The sequence below is a fragment of the Pongo pygmaeus genome, chromosome 1 (genome assembly GCF_028885625.2).
Source record: "Pongo pygmaeus isolate AG05252 chromosome 1, NHGRI_mPonPyg2-v2.0_pri, whole genome shotgun sequence".
Classification (NCBI taxonomy): Eukaryota; Metazoa; Chordata; class Mammalia; order Primates; family Hominidae; genus Pongo; species Pongo pygmaeus.
Genome location: NC_072373.2, coordinates 72,652,571 through 72,675,801, shown reverse-complemented (window position 1 = coordinate 72,675,801; position 23,231 = coordinate 72,652,571). Strand labels below are relative to the sequence as shown.

Genomic DNA, 23,231 nt, shown 5'->3' with positions numbered 1-23,231 from the left:
AAGAAAATACATGAAATTTATTTTGACATAAGGTTTTCTTCCTAAACCAATTCTGACTCCTAGGGAGCTTGCTTGCTTGCTCACATTTCAAAGTACTCAAGAATTTTGTCATGGATCAATATTAGTTTTTCATTTTAGAGATTCTCAGGTCAGGCATTTCCCTCTCCCCAGACTTCTTTGACTTCTTGCTTTCTGTGCCATTGTTGAAGACTTGCGACAGTCATGCCAGGTCACAGGCACACCTCAGGACACAGGGTGACTCTTCTGGAGTTGAAATCTCTGTGCTTTGAGGAACGTTGGAAATGTGCTGGAGTTGTGTCTAGAGAATACAGGTTTCTCATCCAAGTTCAAAGGATTACATCCAGCTGTTACTCAGTTTGATTTTGTATACCTAGATTTAGTTTGTGTGGTAAAATCATAGCCAGAACTGAACTCATGAGGTACTAATACACTTGTATCTCCTACACTCTTTGCTGTGCTTCCAGTATGAACAGCCACCTGGCTACTGTCACTCCTGCCTCTTATCCATTCTCTCCCCATCTGAGTTTTGTGGCTTCTATCACAGAACTGTCTTTCAAATCCAGCCCCTTTTCTTTTCCCCTGGCTTCATTGTCTATCACTTGTACTTTCCTTGCTTCTCTAATGCAACCTGCCTAAGTCCTTGTTGGTCTGTCTGTACCCAAAAAATAAAACCCAAACCCATTTTCTTAGCATAAAACTCACTTCCAAATCCATTCATTCACTATTTCAACAAATACTCAATGAATACTGACCCTCTGCCATTGATTGTGCCCCACCATTTCTTCCTGTTTTTCTTTTGTTCCAGTCCCAATGAACACCTCCAGATTTGCCCACAGAAGGCCCCCTTGATGTCTTGTGTCTTTCCATAACCCATTCCCTCTACCCCAAAATCTCTTTATCTCCTCTGAGCTCCTTCTCACCTTTCAAACTCATCTAAATTATCATCGCCATATGAAGTCTTCTTTGACTCCTACAAGAGTTAGTTACTCCTACCTATGATTCCCCATCAGTTTGTTCATATTTTTACCATATGAACTTTTTGTGCACTTGTTTATTTCTCTTTGCTCTTCACTAGGCTCTGAGCTCCTTCAGGCAAAGAACATGTCTTATTTCACCTTTATATCTCCTGACCCCAGCACCATGTCTGCCACACATAAGGGCATAATAAGAGGATGAAGCCATTCAGTAGAAGTAGGATGTTCTAGGATGAAATTAGATGAAGGCGGGTAAACAAGTGGTTGAGACTCAAGGCTCTAGAATCAGACTGATTGGGTTAAATTGCGGTTTAAATTGCAAAATCAGACTGACTGGGTTAAACTGCAGTTCTGCTGCTTTTAGTTGTGTAAATTATTTTGCATCTCTGAGCCTCATTTTTTCTCAACAGTAATATTGGTGGAATAATAGTACTTTCTTTATAGGATTATTTGGTGATAACTGAAAAAAAAAGATTTGGTTTATTTCTAGCTAAATGCTTATTCATTTTGTGAGGAGTTGCCCATTAGTGAATATGAAAAAAAAGAATGAGAAATCTAGAGAAGAGTACAGGGAGAAAATAGAGATTAATTGAGAAAGAAGAAAGAATAGGTAGTCTTACTCTATCAGACTCGCTTTATGCATAGAACGCTGTACATTAATCAGATTTATCACTTACAGTCTACATACTGCTCTCCTTAACTGTAGCTTGAGTTAATCTAGCCACTGATTTTATAGTTGTAGATAGTTCAAAAATAAATCATTAACAGTGACAGGTATTCTCCCCGTAGAGCATGACTCACACACCAAGATCCCACAGCATAAAAGACAAGGCCTCAAGACCAACACCATCTCCCCCCAGACCCAACAAGCAAGAAGAAGGGAGACCACATACAGGATTGTTGCTGAGCTGAGAAGAAATGGGAATATGGCTGCTTGACCACAGGGACAATAACAACAGTAACTGAACCCTTATCCAGCTAAGCAATATAGTTAAGAGATCAAGAGCCAAGATTGTTTCATCAGGCTAGAATATTGGATAGATACAATCAAGACAGTATTAGTGAAAGTAGGGTAACCGCTGAAACAAACAGTCCTCAAATCTGAGTGACTTAATGAAAGTTAATGTTTTTGCTCATGTCACACTCCAATACAATTTATGAGAGACATAAAAGGAGATTGCTTCACGAAATCATTCAGGACCAAGACTCCTTCTACCTCATCACTCTGCCATTCCTTAGGGCCTCAGAGTCCTGGATCCTGGTAGACAAGGGAAGAGAAAGAGCATGAAGGATTTCATGAGAGGTTTGATGGACTAGACCTGGACTCATATTCCACTGTAGAATTCAGTCACATGGCTATGTTTAAATGCAGAGGAAGCTGTGGGGGTGGGGGTGGGAAATTGTCCATCTGTGAGCCCAGGAGGAAAATGGAAACATCTTTGGAAACAACTTTCCAGCCTCTGCCACAAGGAGTGGAATGCAAAAAGAGGGTGAAATGTAAAGCCCTAAACTGAAGTTAAAAATGTCAATGTCACAAATATAAGAGACCTGACTTGGCTGTGACACTTGTGAAAAAAATTTCTGCGGCTGGAAAGAAGTATGGGATACTGGCTGATGATATGATTACAGTTAGCAAAGAATATTTTTGTCTTTAAAAAATGAATGTAATATTCAATTGCATTAACAAAGAAAATATATATAGCAGCAACAGCATAGACTGCCTTCACCTCTTACCTATCTTTGTGTCCTTGTGTGTGTCCTAAATTATCTGAGCCTCAACAAGCTTAGCTATAAAATAGGACTAAAGCTTGTGGTATGTGTCATTTAACTATTGCTACAATGATGCATACAAAAAACAGCAAAATTCAGTAGCTTAAAAATAATTTATTCCTTAGCTGGGTGTGTTGGCATGTGCCTGTCGTCCCAGCTACTCGGGAGGCTGAGGCAGGAGAACTGCTTAAACCTGGGAGACAGAGACTGCAGTGAGCCGAGATCATGCCACTACACTACACTACAGCCTGGGTGACAGAGTGAGACTCCATCTCAAAAAAATAAAATAAAAACAAAATTTATTCTTACTCATGCATGTGCAGGTTCGCTGGGTTAGCTTTGCTTCATGCTGCAGGTCTGCAAGGAGGCCATTAGGTGTTTCTTCTAGTGGTGTTTATTCCGGGGCCCAGGCTAAAAGAGCAGCACCTGCAGTACCTGGAGGAAGCAGTTCTCATAGTAAGGGCAGAAATGCAAGATGGAGAGTAGAAATATGCAGTATCTATTGAGGTCTTGGCCCCAAATCAGCACACAGTCACTTCTGCCCTCATTCCTTTGTCCAAAGCAAAGTCACAAAGCCAAACCCAATATCACTGAGGGAGGGAAATAAGCTCCCTCCTCACAAGTGAGTGATATTGCAAAGTAATATGTCAAAGGGCATTCTAATACTGGCGAGAATGATGATTCAATCAACCACACTGACATCTGTAAGATTATAGTGACAATTTAAAAATATATAAAGCATCTACTTCCATTCCTAGAAACAGAGGGTCTCACTAATAACTGAAACTATGATAATGGTCATAGTGATGGTGATAATGATGTATTCAGATCTTGTATCCTAATGTGCTCTCAGTGGCTCAGAATATATCTACCAGATTGTGTTCAATTTTGGTTTCCATCTTTAAAAAGAAATAACATTGACAAGCTAGATTGCAAGCAGAAAAGGTGGAGCATGTAGGCCTAGGAATCTGGAAACTGTGTTGAAGGAACTAAAACTATTTAGTCCAAAGAAGAATGGCCTATATAAAAATTAAATGCACCAAAATACCAGAGGGGCTATTTCTTTGCAAAAGGAATAAACTTGTAGAATAATGGAAAGAATTACCAGTCTGTGGGAATTCTCTGGGAGTCAAGTAAATAAAGGAAGCTCATGAAGACATTTGATAGGAGAAGCGTCGCATGGGCCACTTGCTGAGCAAAGACAAGCACAATGGGAGGCAGATAGTGGTGAACAGAGCCATGCTCTCCACAGTTGAGCAGATGAGATGCTGGGGAGCAGTTTGGGATGTCAGGAAGGATCTGACAGTTTGTGCCTGGGAAGACACAGGTCTCAGCTCCCTCTTCAATTCCTTCTGGTTACACAGATTCACTGGGCCCTCATTCCAGTGGGTCTGTTGTCTTTCATGTTGATTCTATAAACACACCACTCTCAGTGCCCTCCCTATGTCCCCAAGCCCCACCAGGGCAGTGTGAGAATAGCCAAACAGTAATCTCCTCCTCCTCCTTTAAGCTTGACTCTCCCCTCTCCCATTTCTCCCAATCAGCCTTAATTAAACTGTTTGAAAGCTGCAGCTTGATTTTAATTAGAGCAAAATTGGGAAGATTAGAATGAAATTGGCCAATCATTGTTTACGGGCCGTTGTTTGAGAACACAGCAGGCTGCTAAATTACCTCCATGCCAGGCTTCTTGAATTCTCCCAGACAGTGAAAAGATGGACAGCACCAGGACATCAGGGAAGAGGTGGCCTCATTTCTGCTCTTGTGTCTCTAAGAGTTGCAAGGGCTGAGATATTACTTAACCAAACGACTCCTGGACTGAAGCCTTCCTGCCTGGGGATCTCTCCCAGCCACAGTGGTAAACAAGCCAAAAGAATTACCTGGGAAATATGACAAAGGTGGACAGTACTCCCTGAGCTTGAACACAGGTCACAGACAAAGGCAGAAAATCATTGGTAGTATGGTCTAGGTTCTTGTCAAACTCTACCACTAGTCAACTGAGACTTGGGGCAAACCATTTCTCTCAGTTTCTCTGTCTCCTCATGTGTTAACATGTAAAACCTTAATAGTTGATTAATGATATTTTTTCTTCCTTTCTCCCAAGGTCCCTGTATAGATAAAATAAGTGTGTGTAAAAATTGTGTGCAAAAAACAGTTTGGATATCAAGACAACTGTTTGGAGAATAATAGCCTAGTCCCTTTCAGCACTGTAGTCCTTTTGAGCAATAAAATTTGGAAGGGGTGTCCCCAAAAGAGAGACTACTGGAAATAGATCAGGAGAGCCAAAGAATAGAGAAGGTCAATGTCCCTACCATGATAGCTGACTGCTTCTGTCATTGTTTGCAAAGTGGGTTCCATCGCTGCTTTAAGACTTCCCCCCAATCTCTCAGGAAAGCACTACACCAATATATGGGATTATGGTTTTTATTATCATTTCTTTTTATAGCTCAGATTAATCATGTCTTATTCATTATAGCAGTAAAGTCTCTAATAGCCAAAGTACATTACAGTAATCTGTTGTTGAGATAGAAATCTCCCGGTCATGTGACATGTCTGGAAATACTGCCTCTGTATTGGAGCCAAAGTATGATATATCCTTAAGCCCCTAAAATGTCCAGCTTGATAGAGAATGTGAAACTATCATAGCTGAGTCACTGGGTAAAAAACTGGCATCACTCAGTGTACATGTTGGCTTTGGCTATTCTTGTTCATGTGAGTTTTTCAAGATGAAAAATGTGAGTCCTATGAAAAAGACAAAATGGTGATGTCATTGCTTGGTGGATTGAGTTCTGTGATGGGAGCAGTAGCTCTGCATGTGAGGTACATTGGTAGAAAAATGAAGAAAGAGAAGGCTTCCTGGGTCTGAAATTCTTTATGAAAATCAGCAGTGTGACACTCAGTGGTACTTATTGAGTTTCCTCTGTCCAATTTGGCAAGTCTCAAGCTAATTGTGGAAAGGCAAATCTCCAAGATAAAGGCTCTGAGAACAAAGACAGTTGAACTTACCCAGAACTGGTTGGTATGTGAGAAAATTTCCCATGGGTCATTGGTTGACAGTTTAAGTAGATAAAGTAAAGTCCCAGGAAAAATGACAAGAAAACTATGTCCTTGGCTTAAGGCCAGTCTATCTCTTTTGCTCCAGAGTTCTTAAAAATTTTATTCAATAACATGTCCTGTGTTTACCTTCATTTTTCAGGGAAAACCGGTTTGGTTCAAACTGGAGAATAATAGCCCAGTCTCTTTCAGCACTGCAGTCCTTTTGAGCACTAAAAGTTGGAGGGGGTGTCCCCAAAAGATAGATCATTGGAAATAGATCAGGAGGGCCAAAGAATAGAGGTCAATGTCCTTACCCTGACAGCCCACTCCTTCTGTCATTGCTTGCAAAATGGATTCCGTGGCTGCCTTAAGACTTCCCCACAGTATCTCAATTCTGAGAAACGCAGAATAGTGAGCAGGCGGTGATTGGTTGGCTCTGCTGGAAGCAGCATTGATTTCCTCCTCAGTAAACCCAGCCTGGAGTCTAATGCAGGAGGAACAAATGTCTCCTAGTATGCAGGGGCACACTGACACCAGGATAGGTTGGTGCCAAGCCTGCAGGGGTGCCACAGTGGAGGGGGGCGGATAGAGCTGCATGCTTAGGATACAGGGATGTGACTTTCCAAATGACAGCCCTATCTGTGGACTTGGAAATGGGCCGGAACATGCTTCCCCCGCAGAGGTGGAAAGACGAAAGATCTATTAAAAAACTGGTAACAGAATAATCTGGCTGTTCGTGTGAAGTTATAGCACAACCACCCACATTGTAGGCTACAGTATTCATTACAGGTTGAGTATCACTGATCCAAAAAATTTTGGGGACCAGAAATATTTTGAATTTTTTTTTCAGATTTTAGTATATTTGCATTATACTGGATCAGCATCTCTAATCTGAAAATGTGAGATTCTAAATTCTGCAGTCAGTGTTGCCTTTGAGAATCATGTCGATGCGCAAAAAGTTTTGGATTTTGGAACATTTTAGATTTCAGATTTATAGATTAGGGACACTCAACCTGTACTTCTAGATTTCAGCTTCACTGAGGTACAGTTTGTGTGTGTGTGCGCGCGTGCGTGTGTGTGCGTGTGTGTGTGTGTGTATTTTTTTTTAATACTCTCCCCCTTAAGGCTGCATAGAGAGGGAGGCTTCATAGGTAGTGACTCTTCACAGGGGCCAGGTCAATGTTCTCAGTTTATGAGCCTGGAAAGTGGTGCTTCTGTGTGCAGCTGCTGCAAACAGCACCTGGGCTGGAAGACCCCAGCTGTGCTCTTTCTGAGCCTTTCATCTTCAGGCACGAGACCCTGCAGGGGGATTCTTGCTGGGAGATTTCTTGTTGACCTTGTGTAACATAGTGCTGCAGGTGGCTGCTGACATAAGAATCAGTAGCTTGAGTCAGAGGCAGCACTTTTTATTTACATCTTTTGAATTAGGAACATTTGTGGCCATTTAGTATTCTCATCGGAGACCCTTTTGCTTCAAACCCAGAGCTGGCCCAGTCTCAAAACCCTGCTGAAGCTCCTGTGCCTGAGATCTGGCATGGCTGTGGTTCAACTCTCCTATTGCAGGGCCCCTTTGGATTTTGGGGAAATCCCTAAACTCATGTACAACCAGAAGCATCATATTTTGGCAATCTGGACCACTAGTGTTATGCAATTTGGGATAAAGATAACTACAATTACTTCAGCACTGATTATTTAGGTATCATTATATCTAAAATATTCTGAGTGTTGATATGCTTGGCTGATTTAACACATTGGATTATACCTTCCAGGCTGGGTTATCCCTTTCCTGGACATTGTTTTGGTTTTTATTAATGATTTTATGTGTATGTTCACCCTTTCATGGAAATACATATTGTTCACTCTAGGCTAAGCTAAAGCATGCTAGAGGAAGATGGAAAATGGACTGAATTTTTGTTAATTATAGCAGTTAACTGAAGTACGCTTTATATGTGCAATGTGAATGCATTTTACAGGCGAAGTCCACAGGGAAGAGCTCTCTTTACCCTTTGGCTCAACCTGTCAGCCCTGAATGCAGTGGCCACTCCTATTCTAAAGACACTTTACATAGGGACTATAGGGCTGTTAGAAATGTTTGCTTTCTCAGACTGTTTACTGTGTAACAAACACAGTGGGAGAAGATTTTAGGAGAAATGGCTAAATTGAAATGGGGATTTACTTGATATCTTAATTGAAACAAAGATGATGGCTTAATTGAAGCAGTGTGTGTTAATATAATTGATATATAGAAAACATCCTTTTCTTAGTTTAAAAAAAAGAGCCTTGATTATTCTATTACTGGGGGAAAAACTGCTAAATGAAAAATCGGAAATGAACATTTCTTCTTTGAATAGCTCAGGCTGCCTTCCAGTATTGCCTCTAAGGTTTGCAGATGCTGGAAAGAACCAGGTTAATAAGTTCTGTAAGCACATTTTTACCACTTTCTGGCTCAAACACCACTCACAGATGTTTCTCCATTATTTTGGTTCCATGAAGGGACCCAAAGGGCAAAGAAGAAACTTATTGGGGTAGAAGAGAAAACCACTGGGAGCCCTTAGAGTCTGAACCTTTCTGTGGCTGAGTACTTATGCCTAATGTTTTTTTTGAGACAGGAGTCTTGCTATGTTGCCCAGGCTGGACTCGAACTGCTATGGCTGAGGCCTTATGCCTCATATTTTTTGAGATGGGGTCTTGTTATGTTGCCCAGGCTGGACTCAAACTCCTGGGCTCAAATGATCCTCCCACCTCAGCCTTCTGAGTAACTGGGACTACAGGCACTAGCCACCATACCCACTTGAGCCTAATTCTGAGTTGATAGCCCACTGTAATTTGCGATGAAAGTAGATTTGGGCTTTTTTGTTTTTTGTTCTTTGGCAAATGTAGCCACTTGTATGCATTCTTTTTTTTGTTTGTTTGTTTGTTTGTTTGAGATGGAGTCTTGCCCTGTTGCCCAGGCTGGAGTGCAGTGGCACAATCTCGGCTCGCTCCAACCTCCACCTCCCAGGTTCAAACAATTCTCCTGCCTCAGCCTTCTGAGTAGCTGGGATTACAGGCTCCTGCCACTGTGCCCGGCTAATTTTTGTATTTTTAGTAGAGAACAGGTTTCACTATCTTGGCCAGGCTGGTCTCGAACTCCTGACCTCGTGATCCACCCGCCTCGGCCTCCCAAAGTGCTGGGATTACAGGCATGAGCCACGGCGCCCGGCTGCCACTTGTATTCATTCTTATGGATTATTTCTCCAGTGAAATTCTCCAAATATAGTCCCTATCCTTATAGTCCCTATATTGCATTATTGAAACTCTCTCCCCACATGCACACACTTCTACTCCATAGCACAGTTGTTCCTTAGAGTTTCACAGGTGGAGGTAGTATAGCCTAGTGGCAAAGACTGTGTGTTCTGGAGTCAGTCAGTGTTTAAATCCTGAACTTGCCATGTACTAGCTTTTAACTATTGGGCAAATTAACTTATTTGTACCTCAATTTCATCATCTGTAAAACGAAGATAATTATATTTTCCCCCTTATATGGTGTTTTGAATATAATATTAACTAATCTTTGTAAGATGCTTGGAATGCCTATCAACATACTAAAAATTCATTAAATGTTAGCCATTATTTTTTATTATTTGCTCATAAAAAGCTTCCTTAGACAGTATCATTCCTTTTTCTAGGTCATTCATTATTTTGTGTTATGATTTCTTTAGCAGCCACAGGAGCTGGACTTAGGCCTTTATCTGTGATTCCTCCCATGTACTCTGTATGGACTTGGCTTTTTGAGGCATCTCAATTTCTTCTCCTGCAAATGGGCAGGTTAAAACTGGCTTAATCCAGGAACATTTTGCTGTGGTGTAAATGTTATGCTATGTTTTGAATATACAGTTAATCCATGTTTTGTGTAGAAAATGTAAAACGTGGAATGTTCTGGGTAATAAAAATATTTGTGTTAAAGGATACTAAACACCACAAAAAAAATTAGAATGCAATGAAATACACTTCACACTTAACCTTATCTACTCGAAGGAAAACAGTGCTATAGAAACAGCAGTAGGATATTGGCCTGGGTTTTAAGCACAACTCTGTCATTTACTAACTGTGTGACTTCATCCACACTACTTTCTTAATCTCTCTGGGTCTAAGTTGTGACTATTGTCACCACCATCATAGTTGCTGTTAATAGCATAGAAGGAGGGTCAGGACACCAGCTTTTTTTTCTGGTTCTATTATCAACTGGCTTTATTGCTTCAGGTAAACCACTTACCCTTTCTGTTTTATGAGAAACATGAGGAAACTAGAGGATACTAGTTCCCATCCAGACCCAGTGTCTGACTGGGCCGGACAACTGACTACAAATTTTTATTTATTATATTTAATTAAAGTGGGGCCCACCTCTATGCTAAGTTGGCCTTTCCTTTCCATGAGGAGCTTTGACCATTATAAGAAACTATGGAAATTGTAATAATGTCTTTTTCCCCTAGCAATCTAGAAAAATAATAGGTTAGAAATTACTAGTTAATGAAGTCTAGACATGCCCTATCCCAAAGCAAGGGGGCTGGGTTTGATGACCCTAAGGTTTTTTGTTTGTTTGTTTGCTTTCAATAATCTGATTTTGTGATTCATCAATGTAATTATCAACTAACCAGTGAGAGGATTCTAGTTTCCATCCAGCCAATTAGAGATGAGATTAGGCAACTGTTCTTTACCCTGTAGTAGGGTTTGGGATAGAAAATACTTTTGACAAATACTCTGTACTTTAATTAAAGTTTAGCACTTGTTGCACAAAGGAAATAACTGACAATATATTATTATGAACTTACCTGCTTAGATAAATAAAGCTACACAGCGGGAATTTTGAAGACTGTTGGAACCATGAATTATTAGTCACCCGCTTTTCTTTGTTTCCCTGGTAATATTTGACACATGCTCCTCCTCTCTCAGTCTCTGGAGTTAGATGGTGGGATTTATGCTTCAAATGTGGCATGGATTTTTATTTATTCATGTATTTATAATTTTAATTTTAAAAATTTTGTTCATAATTGACATATCCGGCACAACAGTGTATTGGTGTGATGTTTCAATACATGCATACACTGAATAATGATCAAATCAGGGTAGTTAGTATATACATCACCTCAGACATGTATCATTGTTTTGTGGTGATAACTTTCAAGATCCTTTTTTCTAGTTATTTAAAATATACAGTACATTATTATTAGCCATAGTCACCCTACTATGTAATAGAGCACAGAACTTATTCTTCCTTACTGTAACTTTGTATCTGTTAACCAAGCTCTCCCCATCTCCCTTTCCCACTACCCTTCCTAGCCTCTGGTAACCACTGTTCTACTCTCTAATTCCATGAGATTTTTTTAGACTCTACATATGAGTGAGGTTATGTGGTATTTGTCTTTCTATGCCTGGCTTATTTCACTTAACATTATGTCCTCCAGGTTCATCCATGTTGCTGCAAATGATAGGATTTCATTCTTTTCACAGCTGAATAGTATTTCATTGTGTATATCATCAGTTTATGGACATTTAGGTGGATTCCATATTTTGGTTGTTTTGAATGGTGCTGCAATAAACATGAGGGTGCAGATATCTCTTTGATATACTAATTTCAGTTCCTTTGAATATGTACCTAGTAGTGAGATTGCTAGATCATATGGTAGTTCTATTTTTAGTTTTCTGAGGAATTTTCATGCTGTTTTCATAATGACTGCACTAATTTACACTCCCACCAACAGTGTATTAGAGTTCCCCTTTCTCTGCATCCTGACCAGCATTTGTTATTTTCTGTCTTTTTGATAACAGCCATTCTAACTAGGGTGAGGTGACATTTCACTGTGCATTTGATTTGTATTTCCCTGATGATTAGCGATGTTGAGCATTTTATCATATACCTGCTGGCCATTTTTATATATTCTTTTGAAAAATGTCTATTCAAGTCTTTTGCCCATTAAAAAAATTGTTCTTTTGCTATTAAGTTATTTGAGTTCTTTACATATTCTGTATATTAACCCCTTATTGGACTCATAGTTTGCAAATATTTTCTTCAGTTCTGTAGGTTTTCTCCTCGCTCTGTTGTTTCCTTTGCTATGCAGGAGCTTTTCAGTTTGATGTAATCCCATTTGTTTATTTTTGCTTTTATTGCCTGTGCTTTTGAGTTCTTATCCAAAAAATCTTGCCCACATCAATGTCATAAAGCTTTTCCCCTAAACTTTATTCTATTAGTTTTATAGTTTTGAGTCTTACCTTTAAGTCTTTCATTCATTTTGAGCTGATTTTTGTACATGGTGATAGTTTTATTCTTCCGCACGTGGATGTTACATTTTTTCAGCACCATTTATTAAAGATATTCTCCTTTCCCCAATGTGTGTTCCTGGCACCTTTGTCAAAAATCTATTTATTTATTTTTAATTATTTTATTTTTATGCAACTCTATCATTTGCATTTCATGGACATTTGGGGAAGGTTAGACCAAGGTTTGGCACTGTTATGATGAGCAGATTTGGGATGGGTGAAGAGGGTGTAAACACTTTACATTTTGTTGCTTCCTAAGGCAGTGGAGCTGGTTCTTACCAGTATAATTTGGGGGACAATGGAAAACTCATTTCTTATTAATGGATATGATTCTTTAAATTTCATCCCAAGACAAAGATTTATAAACCTGTCCCCTTTAAAATGCAAACATTCCAGTGAGGAGCAAAGCATGAAAATTAAAATCTTCAACAGGATTAGAAAAGAACAACTTTGCCATCTTCTAGAATAAGGCTTCTCAAAATATGGATCCTCTTAGTCTATTTCAGAGTGTTCATGTTGACATTAGCACTGAAGGTACAAAATAAAACTGCTGGTACTTTAATTTGAATGAAAGCAGTCATACCACATAACACTAAGAGTCATGTATTCTTCATCATTACACACTTGCACCTAAACGCATAAACACACATGCGCGCACACATACACAAACACACACACACACACACACACACACACACTATCTTCACTTAAGAATGTCCTTAAAGCAGTAACATTTATTACTTTTATTAAATCCTGACCCTTGGGTACATGTGTTTTTAATATTCTGTAAGATGAAATGGGAAGTGCACATAAAGCAAATCTGAGGCTACTTAACTACTATAATTATCTCAAGGAAAAATACTTTTGTGGTTGAGTTGCAAGCTGAACTAGCCACTTTCTTCATGGAACTCCATTTTTTCTTGAAAGCACAAGCAACAAATTATGATTATTCAGACTTGAGTGTCTAGCAGGCATTTCTCAAAAAAAAAAAAAATGAATTAAGCCAGCCTCTGCAAGGAAAACAACTGACAGTATTTGTTGCCAATAATAAAATTTAAGCTTTTAAATGAAAATTCAAATTTTAGAAAACTTGCATTCATCCTCATGAACTTGACATTTTCCTAATATTTAAAGACGTTGAAGAGATTGGTCATGATATTAAATAGTGAGATGTTTTAATGTTATATAATGAAAAGTGTCAAAATGTGGAAGATCTGCATAACTCGGTGACCTGATATTTTCCAGATGACCAACACATGATGTTACAACATTATGCAGGATAAAAAGATCCATTCAAATTATAATATAGAACACTGGATTTAATGTAACAAAGCATGAAAAGTTCACTGATATGATTTCAGATTCCATATTGTAACTAACCTTTAAGAAACTACCATCTGTTTAGTTTAGTGTAGTACCAAAGATGAAAATCCACAATTATGAAAACAGATGGAAGTAGAAGCAAATATGAGAGTGCAGCTCTTTTCTGCTAAGCCTGATATTAAAGAGATTTGCAAACATGCAAAGCCATGCCACTCTCCTTGCTAAATTTGTTTTGTTTCAGAACATACAGTTGTCATGAAAATGTTATGTTATATGTAATGGGTTTATTAATGTTATCTCTAAGTGAAATAACAAATAAATGTTGATTTTCTCAGTTTTAATTTCTAAAATGGTAAATCTCAATAGCTCTAAGCCACATGTACAAATATGGGGATTCAATAATTTTTAACAGTATGAAGGGGATCAGAGATCAAAATGTGAGGGCAGTGGTTCTAGAGCAAGCTTCCTGACTTCACAGGTGAGTAACTGAGGCCATGAGAGGTGATGTGACTCATTCACTGTAAGACAACTGTGATTAGATCACATCTTTGCAAACCACTGTTCCAATGTTTGTTTTTTCTACTACTCGACACTGTAAACCATGACTTCATGTGAATAAGCTAATCAACTACTGTCTGAAGAGAAAGTTGGCTGGGAGAGGCTCTGATGGAGGTCAGTGGAGACAGAGCTTTCTTACAGCATGTGAATGACAGGCCAGGTGAGAGGCCAAGGGGCCTCTTCCAGGCTCTGGGCACCTCCAGCTGAGGGGATGTGGGCTGAGAGGAGATGAGTGGCTGCAAGTGGAGGAAGAACATTACCTACTTCAGATTTTATGCCTCTTGCTCTGAAACGATGTCAGCTTTTCCTTATCCCTTGGCTTTTCCTCCAGGGAGTTTGCCCGTTGGAAGGTGAACAACTTGGCTCTAGAAAGGAAGGACTTCTTCAGTTTGCCATTGCCTCTTGCCCCAGAGTTTATCCGGAACATTCGCCTCCTTGGAAGGAGACCCAATCTGCAACAGGTTACAGAAAATCTGATTAAAAAGTACGGCACTCATTTCTTACTTTCTGCCACCCTTGGAGGTAAGCAACATCACAATCCCAAGCTAATTGGTTGCCAGACCATTGGAAATAACGTTAAGACTCGTGTAGTGTAGCTCCAACAGTCTTTTGTTCTTCCGGGCCTTTTAATGCCTGAGAAGTCTTTCTGGTGCATTTGAAAACAGTGCAGTCTCTTGACATTTCAATTTACCCCAGAGCGTCTCTATTTGCTTATTGCCTGAGGAGGGGAAGTTGGGTATGGCGGTTGGAGGTGGACAGGCTCCTAAAAAGCACTTGCCAGCAGGGGGCACTCCCAGTTTTCGCTCCGCTGAGTCACCCAACCCCTGAGGCTTCGCCCCTTTCTAATGTTTGCTGTGGCTACAATGGTCAGACCCACAGGCAAAGAAGTCGAAGTCCCTGGAGTCCCTGACCCCTCTTTCTCTCTGTAAAGATTGGAAACTGTCCAAACCAACTCCAGTGGTTCTGGGCTGATGAATTATCCTCTTGTGGGGCGGAGAGTGGGGGTAGGGTGGAGCATTGTGGGCTAGGACCCAGGGCAGGATCAAAAGCTCTGAAGATGCAGAGTTCCCTCTGCCCTGGGAAGAAGGAAGCAGGATTTATTATAACATTTAGCTCACTGTCCAATCGACTAAAACAAGCTCTCCCAGGGCTCAGGTCAGCTGTCGGCACGCGGCAGGTGTTGAGTGTTTGATGGGGAGGAGGGAGATGCAGCTTCAAGGCTTTTGCCCTTCCTGAGGGATCAGAAAAAGCCACGAAGACTCCTCGTAAACAACTTGAGAGAGAGAATTGTGTCTCCCCTATGGAGGTGGATTGCTTGAGACAGAGTTCAATAGAAGATGTTAAACAGATAAGTTGAGGGCAGGGGGACTGAGCTTTGGAAGAGGGCCTTTCAGGCAGCGAGGCCGCTGGCCTGTGGCTCCCTCTGATGAGCTTCTTCTAAAGATGGTAAGGGCTCGGGGAAGAGCTTGGCAGCAGGGGCTGCACTCTCTCTCAGCTGTGTCTATCCTGGCCAAGGGTTTTATGTTCCTATTAGTAGGGGATTCGAGATCAGAGAGCCTCACCCATACACACGTGTTGTTCACCATAGGAGAAGAGTCCCTGACCATTTTTGTGGACAAGCGGAAACTGGGAAGAAAGACAGAGACAACAGGAGGTGCCTCTATAATTGGGGGCAGTGGGAACAGCACAGCTGTGTCCCTGGAGACCCTGCACCAGCTGGCCGCCTCCTACTTCATCGACAGAGAGAGCACGCTGCGACGGCTGCACCATATCCAGATAGCCACGGGGGCCATCAAGGTAATGACCTGAGAGGTACAGGGCAGGGGGTGTGGGAAGCACTGAGGAACCAGGGGGAGGCCAGAGCCTCAACCATCTCTAGGTCAGCTGGGCCGACTGATGGAAGAGGAAAAGAAGCTTTCGGGTGAAGACACAGCCAGCCTTCAGACACGATGGGGTCATTCATTCCACAGCAGACACTCACGGAGCACCCACTCTGAGGCAGGCTACAGCAGACGCACGTCTATGAATGGCAGTCAAGGTCCCCATGCTCACAGAGGTTGCACTCTGATGGAGGATGGAAAAACAACAAAGTCATTTCTAATGATAAATAAAGACAAGACAGAGTCATAGGTGTACATTTCCTGGGGCATGGGGAGGGAGCAGTTCATGTGATCATTATTAGATTGATCATGGAGGGCACTTTGATCAGAGTTCATGGTTTAGACTTTGAGCTCTGAATGATAAGAAACCAGCTGTGTGGAGAAGTGAGCGGAAAGTGTTCAGGCAGACAGAACAAAGTACTAAGTACTTGTTCTAAGTAAGTACTAAGGCCTTTTAGCAGGAACCAGCCTGATGCCTTGCTGGGGCACAGAGAAGACTGCTGAGATGGTGGGGAGGTGAATAACAAAGACAAGACGAGGTTTGGCTGGAGCCAGATTATGTACCATGAGAAGGAATTTTAATGTAAGTCAAAGTGCAGTGAAAAACCACTGGAGAGATTTAACAGGGGAGTATTGATCTTTTTAAAAGATCAATAGTTATTGTGACTTTAATAACTATAACCTTCATCATATCTTCTCTACTTATACCTAAGAGATTTCTAGTAAAGTTCATGTTGTTTTAGGGAAAACCAGTGAAAATACTGTACTTGAGATACAGTTTTTTAAAAATTCTAAGCATAATGTTAAGGTATTGAAAAGACTTCAAAGTTGTCTTATATCCTGCTTTTATTCCATCTGAAACTCACAAGCAAATTTTGTTTTTTTATTAATTAATTCAATAAATATTTACTGAGCACCTATTATTTGCCAGGCACTGTTTGAGGTCCTGAGAATACAAGAGTGAACTTTTGTCGTAAAGTCCCTGCCCTGATAAAGCTTGAATTCTAATAGCAGAGAGATAATTCATAAATATACAGGCAATAGCTCATTTTGTTATGGTTTGCTTCACTGCACTTTGCAGATACTGTGTTTTTTTTTTTTTTTTTTTTTACAAATTGAAGGTTTATGGCAACGCTATGTCAAACAAGTCTACTGGCACTATTTTTGGCATTATTTTTCCAACAGCATGTGCTTACTTTGTATCTCTGATAATTCTCACAGTATTTTAAACTTTTGCATTGTTATTTTATCTGTTATGGTGATCTGTGATATGTGACCTTTAATGTCACTTTTATAATTGTTTTGGAGTGTCACAAATTGCACCCATATGAGATAACAAACTTCGTCAATAAATGATGTGTGTTCTGACTGGTCCACCAACTGGCTGTTCCCCTATCTCTCTCGCTTTTCTCAGGCCTCCCTATTCCCTGAGACACAACAATATTGAAATTAGGCCAATTATTAACCTTAATGGCTTCTAAGTTTTCCAGTGAAAGAAAGAGTCAGACATCTCTCACTTGAAATCAAAAGCTAGAAATGATTAAGCATAGTGAGGAAGGCATGTCAAAAGCTGAGAAAGGCCAAAACCTAGGCCACTTGCAACAAACAGTTAGCCAAGTTGCAAATGCAAAGAAAAAGTCCTTGAAAGACATTAAAAGTGCTACTCCGGTGAATACAAGAATGATAAAAAAAGCCAAACAGCCTTCTTGCTGATATGAAGGAAATTTGAGTGGTCTGGATAGAAGATCACACCAGCTACAACATTCCCTGAAGCCAAAGCCTAATCCAGAGTAAGACCCTAACTCTGGTTAATTCTATGCAGACTGAGAGGGGTCAAAAAGCTACAGAAAATGTTTGAAGCTAGCATAGGTTGGTTCATGAGATTGGAGGAAAGAACCCATCTCCATGATATACAAGAACAAGATGCAGCAGTAATTGCTGATTTAGAAACTGCAGCAGGTTATCCAGATCTAGCAAAGATCATTGATGAGGGTGGCTACACTAAACAACAGATTTTCAGTGTAGATGACACTGCATTCTACTGGAAGAAGATGACATTGAGGACTTTCATAGCTCAGGAGGGTAAGTCAATGCCTGGCTTCAAAGCTTCAAAGGACAAGCTGACTTTCTTCTTACAGGCTAATATAGCTGGTCACTTTAAATTGAAGCCAAGACTCATTTAGCATTCTGAAAATCCTAGGGCCCTTAAGAATTATGCTGAATCTCCTTTGCCAGTGCTCTATAAATGGAACAATCCAGCCTCGATGACAGCATATTTGTTTACAGCATGGTTTATCAACTATCTTAAGCCCATGGTTGAGACCTACTACTCAGAAAAAAATTCTTTCAAAATATCACTTCTGATTTACAATATACTTGCTCACCCAAGAGCTCTGATGGAGATGTACAAGGAGATTAATATTGTTTTTATGCCTGCAAACACAACATCCATTCGGTAGCCAATGAATCAAGGAGTAATTGTGACTTCCAAGTCTTATTTAAAAATGTTTTTGTAAGGTAAAGGCTGCCATAGATAGTGATTCCTCTGACAAATCTGGGCAAAGTAAATTGAAAATCATTTAGAAATAACATTATTCTAGATGCCATTATGAACATTTGTAATTCATAGGGGGATGTCAAAATATCATTAACAGGAGCTTGGAAGAAGTTGATTCCAACCCTCATGGATGTCTTTGAGGATGTCTTTCCTCAGTGGAGGAAGTAATTGTATATGTAGTAGAAATAGGAAGAGAACTGAAATAAAATGTAGAGCCTGAAGATGTGACTGAATTGCTGCAATCTTATGATAAAACGTGAATAAATGATGAGTTGCTTCTTATGAATGAGCAAAGAAAGTGGTTTCTTGAGAGGGAATATACTCCTGGTGATGATACTATGAATGTTGTTGAAATGACAACAAAGCGTTTAGAATATTTCATAAACTTAGTTGATAAAGCAGTGGCAGGGATCCAGAGGATAGACTCCAATTTTGAAAGAAGTTCTATTGGTGGTAAAATGCTATCAAATAGTGTCACATGCTACAGAGAAATCTCTCATGAAAGGAAGAGTCCATTGATGCAGCAAACTTCATTGTTGTCTTGGTTTAAGAAATTGCCACAGCCAACCCAACCTTCAGCAACCACTACCCTGATCAGTCAGCAGCCATCAACATCAAGGCAGGACACTCCACCAGCAAAAAGATTCCAACAACTGGCTGATGGCTCAGATGATCATTAGCATTTTCTAGCAATAACATATTATTTAATTAAGGTATGTACCTTGTTTGTTCAGACATAATGCTATTGAACACTTAATAGACTACAGTATAGTGTAAACATAACTTTCATATGGCACTGGGAAACCAAAACATGTGCGTGACTTGCCTTATTGTGATATTTGCTTTATTACAGTGGTCTAAAGCTGAACCCATAATATCTCTGAGGTACACCTGTATAATGCCAGGTGGGATGAATGATATGAAGAAATGAAGCAAAGTAAGAAGATAAAGGGTGATGGGGATGTGGAGTTTAGGGAAGACCTGTCCAAGGAATGCCACTTAAGCAAAGACCTGAATGAAGTGAGGGAGTAAGCCCCAAACATCACAGACCAAGGACAGAACAGGTACAAGTGCCCTAAAGTGGCAGGGCAGTGTACTTTGTATGATCCAGAAAGGCAGTGAGGCTGGCATGCAGTCAGGAGAGAAATGAAGTGAAAGATGAGTTTATAGAGGTTGCAGGGGCCATATGAAGGCCTTACTGATTAGGAAGCAGAAAGAAAGGGGGATCCTGGAGACCAGTGCAGTGACTATTGCAGTGGTAAAGGTAAGACATAATTGTGGCTTGGACAAAGCTGGTGTCACAGAGGTGGTGAGAAGTTGGCATATTCAGAATATATTTTAATGATAGAGCCTATGCAATCAGACAATGGATTGGAAGAAAGGAATAAAGGTTTACTGCAAGATTTATGGCCTGAGCAATCAAATGAACAGTGATTCCATTTACTGAGAAGGACAACGCTGGGAGGAGGTACAGATCTGAAATAAATAAATCAAGAATTTGGTTTTAGACATGTTGAATGTGACATTCCTATCAGACATCTTAGTAGAGAAATCTAACAGTCAGTTGGACACAAACACCAGGATTTCAAGAGAAAGGCCATGATTGAAGATGGAAATTTGGTATACAAATATATACACATGTGTAGTGGGTATTTACAACTATGGGAGAAAATGAAATGAGATCACTCAAGGAGTGAGTGCAAGTAGGAAAGTGGCCCTAGGGCTGAGTTGTGAAGCACTCTAATATTCATAAATGGGGAAGAAGAGAGGATCCAATGAAGAAGACTGAGACAGAACAGAGAGTATGAAGGGAACCAAAGTGGGCTCCCAAAGCCACGTAAAGAATGTTTTTCACAAAAGAAGGAACTGGCAACTGTGGCTGTTGAGCAGTCACTAAGGTGAAGATTGAGACTCGACCTTCAATTTGGTGACATGGAGGTCACTGGTAACCTGGAGAAGAGTGGCTCAGTACATGAAGAGTACAAAAGGCCAAGTGAAGAAAACTCGAGGAAGGAAGCAAAGTGAGGAATCAGATATGAGTAGAAACAATCCTTTTGCAGTAAAGGCAAATGGAAAAATGAGTGATAACTGGGGAGCGATGTGGGGTCACGGGAGGGTGTGCTTTTGTTTTTAAGATGGGAGCTGTTACAGCATATTGATATACTGATTAAAATAACTCCATAGGCTGGGCGCTGTGGCTCATGCCTGTAATCCTAGCACTTTTAGAGGCCAAGGTGGGTGGATCACAAGGTCAAGAGATCAAGACCATCCTGGCCAACATGGTGAAACCCCATCTCTACTAAAAATACAAAAATTAGCTGGGCATGGTGGTGCACCCCTGTAGTCCCAGCTACTTGGTAGGCTGAGGCAGGAGAATCACCTGAACCCAGGAGACGGAGGTTGCAGTGAGCTGAGATTGTGCCACTGCACTCCAGCCTGGTAACAGAGTAAGACTCTGTCTGAAAAAAAAAAAAAAACTCCATAGAGAGGGAGAAAGTGATGATGTAGGAGAGACAGAAGATAATCGTAGGAGCAAAGAGGTTGTTCTTACCCAGGAGCTTGAGTGTTTCATCCTTCGTAACAGGCAGCAATGCAGAGGGCACAAAAACAAATGCAGCAGGATGTTAGTTGCATGGTGAGATATTGCTGTTGTTTTCTTCTGATTGGCTTCTTCTTCTTGATTTCCTAGGTTTAACAGAAGGAAAGTCTTTGGCTAACAGGAAGAAAAGGGAATAGTTGGGAAAATAATCTATGAAATGGTCTTTTGAGAATAAGAGTTAAGAGTGTTGGTTGACTAGATAAACGTAGTAGATTTCTGGGTAGCACTGAGAGCCCGCTTTGGTGGTCATAATTATAACATGAGACCAGTCAGCATAGTTGTAAGTTTTATCAGCTACATTTAGCTGTTCATGTATAGGTAGGCATGGAATAGACAAAGAGTTGGATTTAACAAAGATGTGTGTATATACGTGGCGAAAGATAAAAGACGGAAGAGAGTTGAGAGTATACACAAAGGAGTGATTACAGTAATGGACCATGGAATATAATTCAGTCAAGGAATGAAAAGAGGCCTTTGAGGATGCTAGAAAGTGAAAAGCTGGTCAGGTATAAAGGTTAAAAGTCTAAGTAGGTTTGATAATTCATTAGGGAAAGAGACTAGAGCAAGTATAACTGGGTGATGCCTAATATTGAGATTATAGAAGGAATACTATGCCATGGAACCTAATTTTATTAGTGACTGCATTCCCTCTGTAATCAATTAATGGCAATGAATGAGGCAAAGTAACAAGAAAAATAAACCGCAATGAGGACAGGTAGTGGGTGCTAAGAGTCTAGTGGTTCTGGCTTCAAAGGAGCCAGAGATCATTAGAGAGGAGGAAGGAACAGTGTTCAGGATATCACAAGGGAGCGCCTTCCTTACTTCCATGCCCAGGAGCATGGGGGTTGGGAAATGAGATGGCCATTGCTAGAGAAGGCTGCAGGGGAACCCATGTCCTTAGGGCCAGCTACATCGTTGTTAGAACCGAAAGGCAAAGTGCACTCTTGAGAAGTAGTTGAGATTATATGGGATTTTGCTAAGAACTGATCACGAGATCCACAGAGCACAGTGGAAGTTAACTGAAGAGAAGAGGTGAGATTAGGGAACTTGCAGAGTCTAGAATGAGAGTAGAAGAGATGAGGATGACTTTCTATTAACAGGGAGGTAGGGTATATTTGAGAGACTAATATCTTAGACAGTTTAAAATGATTTAAAAAATCACTGATGTGATTTTTTTACTCTTAACTCTCTTCCCTCTTTTATCTTTCATCATGTATACACACACATCCTGGTTAAATCCAACTCTCCATCTATTCCATGCCTTCCTGTACGTGAACTGCTAAATGCAGCTGATAAAACTTAAAACTATGCTGAGTGATCTTATGTTATAATTATGGCTGTGAGTCTCAAGCTGGCTCTCAGTGCCACCCAGAAATCACTGTGGCATGGAGTAGGTTTTACCAAGAAGACAGAACTCTGTGAAAGCCTCTCTCCCCATTTAGTCCTGTAGGGGACTGTGTCAAAGTTGGAGAAAAATGGATCATATCAGAAAATGAAAGGTAGGCATTGGGTCTGCAACTTAAAGATCCCATTTATGTTCCTTCCTATTCCTTGACCTGACCAACTTTACATTTTCTTCACTCTTTAATGGCCTCATTTTCTTAAATTCCTTGATTCATCACTATAATCTCAATAAACTAGGTATTGATGGAACGCATCTCACAATAATAATAGCTATTTATGACAAACCCACAGCCAATATCATACTGAATGGGCAAAAGCTGGAAGCCATCCCTTTGAAAATTGGCACAAGACAAGGATGTCCTCTCTCACCACTCCTATTTAGCTAGTATTGGAAGTTCTGGCCAGGGCAGTCAGGCAAGGGAAAGAAATAAAGAATATTCAAATAGGAAAAGAGGAAGCCAAATTATCTCTGTTTGCAGATGACATGATTGTATATTTAGAAAACCCCATCGTCTCAGCCCAAAATCTCCTTAAGCTGATAAGCAACTTCAGCAAAGTCTCAGGATACAAAATCAATGTGCAAAAATCACAAGCATTCCTATACACCAATAATAGACAAACAGCCAAATCATGAGTGAACTCCCATTCACAATTTCTACAAAGAGAATAAAATACCTAGGAATACAACTTACAAGGGATGTGAAGGACCTCTTCAAGGAGAATTACAAACCACTGCTCAAGGAAATCAGAGAGGAAACCAACAAATGGAAAAACATTCCATGTTCATGGATAGGAAGAATCAATATCATGAAAAT

The 23,231-nt window shown here is 40.3% G+C and overlaps 1 protein-coding gene across 1 annotated transcript in view; it reads left to right on the top strand.

Annotated features, from left to right (window-relative positions):
• Positions 1-23,231, top strand: part of BRINP2 (BMP/retinoic acid inducible neural specific 2) — a 111,794-nt gene that overhangs the window by 70,916 nt on the left and 17,647 nt on the right. The window contains exons 3-4 of the mRNA XM_054455240.2: positions 14,308-14,498; positions 15,565-15,773. Of these exons, the coding sequence (XP_054311215.1) occupies positions 14,308-14,498; positions 15,565-15,773 (400 nt within the window). The remainder of the gene's footprint in view (positions 1-14,307; positions 14,499-15,564; positions 15,774-23,231) is intronic.